This window comes from Amaranthus tricolor, chromosome 7 (genome assembly GCF_026212465.1).
Source record: "Amaranthus tricolor cultivar Red isolate AtriRed21 chromosome 7, ASM2621246v1, whole genome shotgun sequence".
NCBI lineage: Eukaryota > Viridiplantae > Streptophyta > Magnoliopsida > Caryophyllales > Amaranthaceae > Amaranthus > Amaranthus tricolor.
The window spans coordinates 13,046,684-13,055,431 of record NC_080053.1 but is presented as its reverse complement, the minus strand read 5'-3'; the positions used below and the strand labels follow the sequence as shown (position 1 = coordinate 13,055,431).

Here is an 8,748-nt window from a genome sequence, read left to right as displayed (position 1 = left end):
ACTAAAACCACTCGATAGAATCAAAATGAACATGTATTTGGTATTGCTTGTGATGATGTTCATGAAGGATTTCACAATCTCTTAGGAATTTGGATGCTTGAGATTGAGAACATCCTATATAGCTTGTAGATTTTCATAAGGGTGTAGAAATGATTGATCATCCTAATTGTTTGAGCATTTCTTATGTATGGGCTGGTACAATGCGAACTATGCAGGGGTCCAATGCGTTCTCTGTGGTGGAGGCTCTTGGTATCGGATTTGCCCTAACTATACATTTCTAGGTACGTAGTGATTAATGAAATGTGAAAAGTTGTTTGGTTTCTTTAATTGTTATTGATTCATAAAATTATTATCATAATCGATTTGTATGATGATTCTTGTTGTGGATGCTCACTAAATGACCTGATTTCTCTACATTTTTGTATTTCATGATTCAATTCATCAATGCAATTGGCATTTTTGTTGGAATTGTAATTGCCTTGTGTCTTATAAGTTGCAACTGAATAATTGCTTTTTGTATTACATTGAATTTGATTTCAATACTCCCTTTTGTCTCTCCCAATATAGAATGTGGTTTGGGAAGTGAGATTTTCTCTTAATTGCTTATAATTTGGGTGTTAATTGTTTATATCTTCAGGTTACCCCCAAAGCACACTTTCAGTATGATCTTGGGCTTGACAACTTGGATTTTGTTGAAAATGTGATGGTAAAATAACTTATTACAAGTGAAACAGTATTGATATTGTTTGCTTTTATTGCTTTTTACCATGGTAAAATAACATCCACTACTCCTATTTTATGATGTATGTTTAGTCCACAATATCAAATGAATGGAACCTAAGACACCAAATATCAATATCAAGAACTACAAGATTTTGACAACACAAAACTCAGAGTGTTAAGATAGGTAGCTCTTCATTCTGAATACATGTGCAAGTCTTCTCTTCTTCAGCAAAACAGCTGGTTGTGTGCATCTTCTGAAGCAAGTGATGATCAGTATATTTGGGCAACAACAGCAGCTTCCAGAAGGTTGTTTTATCTTTACAACAGCAACTTTGTCATGATTCGTGCTTCATGTCTATCAACGGTGTATTTGCTGCCTCAATCAAGCTGTCAGTTTGTTGTAACAACCTTTGTATTCTGTTATTTGTTTGTTATGATGCTTAGCTGTTAGTTATCTTATGCCTATATATGCATAGGTTCTTTTGTACCTTCAGATTATATTTTCTTGATTCAATAAATGAGAATACATTTTTACTCTTCTAATCTCCTTTTCACTCTTTAGCATTTCTTTAGCACAGTTTGTAATTACTGCTTTTGATATGGTAAAATAACAATATTATTGGATTATTATGAGTATGAAACGAAAAAAGAAAAAAAAATAGAGTTATTTGCTGCGGTCAGGGGCAAAACCGTAGCAAATAATGTACACTTATTTGCTGCGGTTTTGCCCCTGACCGCAGCAAATAACCCTCCTTATTTGCTGCGGTTTTTGCCCATGACCGCAGCAAATAATGCCCTTATTTGCTGGGGTTTTGAACCGCAGCATTTAAAAAAGGACATTTGCTGCTATCACTATTGCTGGGGGCCAAAACCGCAGCAAATAATGGCAAAATAACCGCAGCAAAAAACGTTTTTTCCACTAGTGATATGTTTATTTGGTGATAATTGATATGTACTCCTTTAATTGTTAGTCAATTCAAAATGCGACTTAAATAAACCAAAATACTCAAAAGTAATATAATGGATAAATTGTTAATTTTGTGGTAATGTATTAATTGTTAATTCGGTCCAAATTAATTAAGTCAAGTCGAAATTATCATTTTGGTCATATGGTTTTATATTTTAATTTTTTTGAAATAAAAGATAAATCAAGTTAAAATGTCAAAAAACTGTTGAAAAAATGTGAAATTTTTTTTTGATTTCTTTCATTATTCAAAATTTTTTGTGCAAATTTTCTCTACGTTTACACTAATATTTAGTATATTTTTTTGGTAAATTAACTATTATAGCACGTCATTGCGTTACTCGGATTTAATCGAGGCAAATGCCCCATAAAATTTGGGATTTTTTTACAGTTAATCATTAGATAGGATTATTATAAGAAAAATCATATAAAGATTGAATTATTCTAGATAATTTTTTCTTTGAAATACACCTCAAGCAATACTAAGTGAAATTATGTATCCTAGAAAACCGAAAATTCATTTAATAATTACTCCTCCATTAATCCAATCGGTTTTTGATATGAGTTAATAGACTTACAAAATAAATTAAACACGAAAACTTAGACAAGACCGTCGCAAGTTAAGACGAAGTGTGGGCCAGCTCGTTTCACGCGCGTGTAACAACGTTTTAATTTTTTAGGCATTTATGAATTTTCACCTTAAAGGTATCAATTTTCAAAATTGATATCTTTAAGGTCAAAATTGATACCTTTTAAGATTAAATTTGAAAAATGACAAGAAAATCAAAAAATGTCAGGTTATTAGTTATTACACACGTAAATTGGGCCGACCCAAATTGATAGTTTCATTATGAGACCACGTCATCCACGACTAGCTGTAAATTAAATTGCTAGGATTTTGCTATTTTTTGGAACTAATCTTACATGTTCGAACTTGGTCCAAAGAAAGCCTGAAAATAGCTAATTCAACATGAAATTCAGTCTAAGGCTTTGGTGCCCAAAAAATACATGAAGCAACAAACACCTAGATTTTAAAAGTGATAAAGCCTATTAATTTGCAACTACGAGTATGGGGCAATGCTATATATTTGAAGCTTCATCAACAATTATACCCTTAACGTTTATAGTGTTAAGAGTTTAATTTGTTCTTCAATTGTTTCTATCTCTCATATATTGTAAATGTAATAGGTCTTAATGTTTTACAGAGTTAGATTAGAAATTATTTATGACTGAAATTTAGAACACATTTGAAAATAATCATTTGTTACTAAATTGTAAATGTGGGATTTATCTTTTGTTAACAAGAAACTTGTAGACTGTTTCAAGCTTCTTTCAAACTCTTGAGACGATTGTAAAATCAAAAATTTTAATCCGTAATACTTTTTATTCAACCCCTTAACTTAGCGAAATTATTGCATACCATGAAACTAATGTAAACATAAAATGACAATCTTTTCGTTTATAGAATACATAGTTAGGACGATCATTGTAAGTTATCACGCACTATCAATTAGTACATCGAAAAATATATAAATGCCACAATTAATAAAAGATATCTTGATAAAATTAATAGAAAACATATCTATATCTAACTATTGCTAAAAACAAAACACTATTAACATTATCACTATTTAAAATTAATCACGTATCACAATCTCAACAAAAAATTTTCCATCCAACACTCAATAATAATGTCATTGTTTTTATGACTACTTTTTTATCTTTGACTTTATTACTCACATCATTTAATTTATTAAAAAATTATATATATCATTTTTTTTTCAATTATTTATAAAATCTTTTTTATTTTATTTTTTAAATGAGTATTATTTAGTGTATTGAATATTTTGAAATTAAAACATTATATACTTTTTTTAGGATTTTTTGTTATTAATACTATTGGTTACATAAATATAATGCTTAACTCTAATATAATTCAGGTTGTGATTATTTTTATTCAAATCAATTATATTTTTCATGATAAAAAACTATTTCTTCGTTTAAACTTCTATAAAATAATTTTATATATTTTTATGTTAAATTTGATTTTAAAATATGTTATTAATAGTTGCAATAATTTATATAAATTAATGTAATTTATGTCGAAAAATTTAATAAAACCGTATATCGCATGGCGGACACTATCTTGTGAGAACTATAAGCAATTTAAAACTAATAAAATAAAGAAAAAATATGTAAAAAACTGTAGGCATGAACAAAATATAAAATGTTAAAAAAGCTTAATTATATCGACATTTGTGAGTTAAATTGCAAAATTATTTAAAAAAACAAATAAAACAAGTTAAAATGAAAAATAGAAACATGGAATAGGGTGAATAATACTTGGATAAAAATAAAGTGAAACACAAGCATATTAACAAGTCATTACGCCAAAGTGTTAGTACTAAACAGCCCCTAAAAGCAAGAGAGAAGATGCTCAGATTTAATAATGGATTTGAAAAATATTGTCCTCAGATTAATCTTTCAGATTAACGAGATTTTTTTAAATCATCATAGCACCTTCAATATTTATATTAGCCAAATTACTGAATTTTTATTAAATGAAATGATGATTCAAAAATTAAGTAGTTGTATAAAATGATGAATTCCTCTCAGACAAATGCCTCGATTTGTCGTCACGATGTTAAAGAATGGATTAATCGGACTCGTCATCGTTACATAATCATCAACGAGAAATCACAATCAAATATTTATCAATCAAATCACAGTTTGAACAATTTTCTTATGAAAATGAAGTAAAATACTTCTAAATGACAGATCAGAAGTAGCTTTCTAGGCTGGCTATTATGCATCAAAAATATCAGAGCCCAGTGCACATTCATCCTCTCAAGATTTCTTCATCGAATTAATCAAATCATAAGTAAAAACAATATAAATGATTAAAATTAAAAAGGAGGCCTCAGAAAATAATGACTGTAAGTTGGCATCAATAAAAATAAAAATAAAATCAATCCTCCAAAACAAACATTCAAAATAAAATCAAGAAAAATTCAATCATAATAATAATGAAAAAAATATTAAAACGACATAACTTAAATCCTGCTATTCTAATTAGTGCCTTTTATTCTTCCAGAATAGATTCAAAGAACTGAAAGAAATCCCAAAAATACCAATAATTGGGCACTGGGAACTATGCAGGAAGACAAGGATTAGTGTACTGAAATGAAAATATAATGAATACTGAAGGGGGAGGGGGATGGTTAAAAGTATAGACGGAAATATAAATTTGAGAGCTGGTGTCGCGTTATTTATACCTCTAGCCTCTAGGGTTTGTATTCTCTATCAATTACTAACGATTAGTATATGGCTCATCACTTATCAGACACAGGCCGTAGCCCAAACCCAATAATTCTCAATGTACCGTATGAATTATTCTCCTGTGCGGCCGTCCCTTATATCAGAAATCAAAGTCCAGCCCATTAAGAGCATCCTTACTTATGATCCAAAAAAATGGTTATTTTACTATTTTACAACTTTTCTCTATCCTAAAAATTTATTTTTCAAGTTAATTTTATTAATAGGACCTTTTTTAATAGGTCATCATCTTCTCTTTCTTACTTTTTTTTCTATCCAACTATAATTTATCTCCCTTAATTTATGTAACATTTATCTTTATTTTTTTATAATAATATTTTCATGTACAAAGTTAATATAATTTTTTATTTGATTAAAATAGATCTACTATTTTATTAGTTAAAAAAAATTATTCTTTTAATAAAACTAATATTTTTTAATAAATATAAATGTAGACATTAATAATAATTAAGGAAAATTCATTAACTTCAAATAAAGATTACAATGCGCATACATAAAATAAATACACAAATTAAAATATTAAAATTTTAAATGATACATTAATTGCGGTTCATTCCAAACTTTTGCCAGATATTTTCAACCAAGTCATCTTTTAAGGATAAACGTGTTTGTCGATTTTCAACATCATCATTATTTGCCAAGTATCGTTGATATCACAATTCTATCTGTGTAATATTCAAACTCATCATTTAATCCACTTATACCTACCGATTGACCTTATGGGCGATCTCCTATGAATTCTCTACCATCAGCATAGTGTGTATATGCATCTCTTTCATCTTCCACTATCATATTATGAATAATTATACAAGAAGTAATTATATCAGAGAGTCGTTCTTCATCCCAAGCAAGTGAGGGCTTTCTAATTATTGCAAATCGAGCTTGCGACACCCAAAATGCTCGCTCCATATCCTTTCTTGCTGCTTCTTGATGTTGGGCAAATAACCTTGCTTTTGGTTTTTGTGGTTAAGTAATAGACTGAATAAAAGTAGTCCATTTAGGATAAATGCCATCAGTGAGATAGTAAGACATACCGTATTGATTTTGATTTACCGTGAAATTGACAGGTGGTGCCCTTCCTACAAACAAATCAACTAAAAGAGGTGATCGATATAGCACGTTGAGATCATTATATGAACCTGGCATCCCAAAAAAGGTATTTCATATCCATAAGTCATGATCAACGACAACTTCACGAATTAATGTTGCAACACCAGCTCGGCCTTGATATTGCCCTTTCCATGCTACTGGGCATTTCTTCCACTCCCAATGCATGCAATCAACACTACCAATCGTGCTAGGGAATCCTCATTCTTCACTAAAGGCCAATAATCTCGTCAAATCTTGTGGTGTTGGTTTTCTCAAATAATGTTGCCCAAATTGGTTGATTATTCCGTCTGTGAAATATGCGAGTGCTTTTCGTGCTGTGCTTACGCTAATTCGGAGGTACTCATCAACTTGATCAGCAGCCACCCCTTAAGCTAGCATACGAAGAGCTGCAGTACACTTTCATAAAGCACTTAGACCTTTTTTACCAGTTGCATCAATGTTGGTAGTGAATCATGGATCGTTGTTGGAGACAGCTTCCATTATCCGTAAAAATACATGTTTCCTCATCCTAAACCTACGTCGAAACAATCGAGAAGAATATGTAGGATTTTCAGCAAAATAGTCATTAAATAGTTGGGAATGACCTTTTGAATGGTTTCTTTGAATTAGACATTTTTTTTTGGTTCTCACCCTTGGTTGTAGTGCTGAAACAATAGGAGGAATAGTGTATTGAAAGGCATAATCAACCATATTATCTATTAGTTCATTCTCTTCATTAGAAGATGAAGGACTTGAAGTGGATGAGGATAAATTGAACTTATAAAAACTCATTTTGAAGTTATACATCCAATTGAATGTGGATGTGCATATATATAATATTATGCATGCCAAAAAGGTGATGGAAATGAGAAGACTAATGCATGCCAAAAGGTGATGGAAAGGAAAAAACTAGTGCATGCCAAAAGGTGATGGAAATGAAAAGACCAATGCATGCCAAAAGGTGATGAAAAGGAAAAAACTAATGTATGCCAAAAGGTGATAGAAATGAGAAGACTAATGCGTGCCAAAAGGTGATGGAAAGAAAAGAACTAATGCATGAAAACCTTACATAATTAAAATATTCTTTTAAAACATTACATAATTAAAACATAATTAAGACATTACATAATTAAACCATCTACTGACGATTGTAATTCTGAAAGTATTGTCCAAGTTGAACTATCATATCAGCTTCCCATGGCTGAAGAGTTTCCTTTTTGCTTAATGTTTGATAAATATCCCAATTCATTCGATATTCTTCCATTTGAAGTTGTTTTTGTTTTCGGGCTTCTTTTTGTTTTTGAAGTTTTGTCTTCTCCTTCATTATTTCTGAATTAAGTTGAAGACTCTCTCCAAATGCACTCAAAGCTTGAATTGATTGATCCGCAACCATTTTCCCAGTCATGCAAACCTTAGCCTTCTTTACACCCTTGGGGCGAGTAGATGATCCTCCTTGAGGTTCACTTGGTGTTTTAAAATCTTCTTCCATCCTTGATATTTTTCCACTACTTTCACTACTAACACCACCAGTTGGTTGATCCAATCGTTTTTTTATTACTTTTTACCACTTGTTTCCACTTGTTATACTTTCCTAAAATTTTCCATTGCTCAATCAAGTTAAAGTTACCGTGTTTTCTTTGATGGATTAAATGCGCTTCTTTAAGCACATCTTCGTCTCTCGTGCCACTCTTCTTCCTCTTAAGAGCCTCGTCATAACTTTCAGACCACTTCAAACATGCTGGAGCAACTGTACCCCAACGACATTTAAGCATGTCGGCAGTTCTTCGTGGGATCATATGGGGTCATTCCATCCTTGCTGTTTTATAAGTTTCCTTAACTTTTTGCCACCTCACTCTTATCTTTTGGTTGGTGCTCACAGTTGGATCTGTACTTGTGTTCATGACTGAACATATGAGAGCAATATCTTCAATCATATCCCAACTTTTCTTTGAAGGTATAGGGGCTTCACCATTAGGATGCTGTTGAGATGGTTGAACCAATTGAGTGAAGCTCGGTGGTGAACCAAATTGTGAAAGTAGATCTTGAAATGATGGTTGGGTGTAGAGACTAGCATCAACATGATGAACAAAATTTCCTCCATCTTCAACGTATTGATCATCTTGATCGGTTCCTTCATTTTCACCATCATCGTCATACTTCATCTCATTTTCGTCTAAACTTTCACCCCTTATCAGAGTTGATTCGTTATCAATATTAGAGTTGACATTGTGAGATTGATGATGTTGGTGAAACATAGTTTGAGAATTTTGGGTATTTTGAAGAACATAATAAGATGAATTTGGGATATTTTGAGGAATACAGTAAGAAGATTATTAGAAGAATTTTTTTCTTGGTTTTGTTTTACTTGGATTTCTTTCATAATTTGGGTTATTTGAATCTATATTTTTATTTTTGGGATTTTGGAAATGATTAATTTTGTACTTTTTTTTAAAAAAAGTAGGAAAATAAGAAGAAAATATGTAAATATAAAATTATGCCAAAAAATATCAATATGTGTCTCATTTTATAGATTTTGAAAAAATATGACTGTTGGTATAAATTTTTAAAAAATAAAAATTAATTAAATATGAAAATAGCCGTTAATTACAAAAAACGGCTATTTATTGGCAGTTAAT

General features: G+C 30.7%; 1 protein-coding gene, 3 non-coding genes and 1 pseudogene across 4 annotated transcripts; all 5 read right to left on the bottom strand.

Annotated features, from left to right (window-relative positions):
• Positions 1–4,122: 4,122 nt before the first annotated feature.
• On the bottom strand, positions 4,123–4,206 carry LOC130819626 (small nucleolar RNA U30). The gene has a single exon (XR_009044664.1). It is a non-coding gene; the product is annotated as a small nucleolar RNA U30 (small nucleolar RNA).
• An 88-nt stretch (positions 4,207–4,294) lies between these two features.
• Positions 4,295–4,382, bottom strand: LOC130819634 (small nucleolar RNA SNOR75). Its single transcript, XR_009044672.1, has one exon. It is a non-coding gene; the product is annotated as a small nucleolar RNA SNOR75 (small nucleolar RNA).
• Positions 4,383–4,463: 81 nt separating this feature from the next.
• Positions 4,464–4,537, bottom strand: LOC130819630 (small nucleolar RNA snoR118). Its single transcript, XR_009044668.1, has one exon. It is a non-coding gene; the product is annotated as a small nucleolar RNA snoR118 (small nucleolar RNA).
• Positions 4,538–5,740: 1,203 nt separating this feature from the next.
• LOC130818510 (uncharacterized) lies at positions 5,741–6,583 on the bottom strand (annotated as a pseudogene).
• Positions 6,584–7,250: 667 nt separating this feature from the next.
• LOC130818508 (uncharacterized) lies at positions 7,251–7,884 on the bottom strand. Its single transcript, XM_057684681.1, has 2 exons — positions 7,700–7,884; positions 7,251–7,602 (listed from the first exon to the last, which is right to left on the bottom strand). The coding sequence occupies exons 1-2, from the start codon at positions 7,882–7,884 to the stop codon at positions 7,251–7,253; spliced, it is 537 nt and encodes a 178-aa protein (XP_057540664.1).
• Positions 7,885–8,748: the final 864 nt, after the last annotated feature.

Excerpts from the sequence above, each read along its gene's own strand:
- LOC130818508 (XM_057684681.1), bottom strand. The coding sequence starts at position 7,884 with ATGCTTAAATGTCGTTGGGGTACAGTTGCTCCAGCATGTTTGAAGTGG. Across the intron at positions 7,603-7,699 it reads CAATGGAAAATTTTAGGAAA|GATGGAAGAAGATTTTAAAA; the intron begins GTATAACAAGTG and ends AAAAATATCAAG.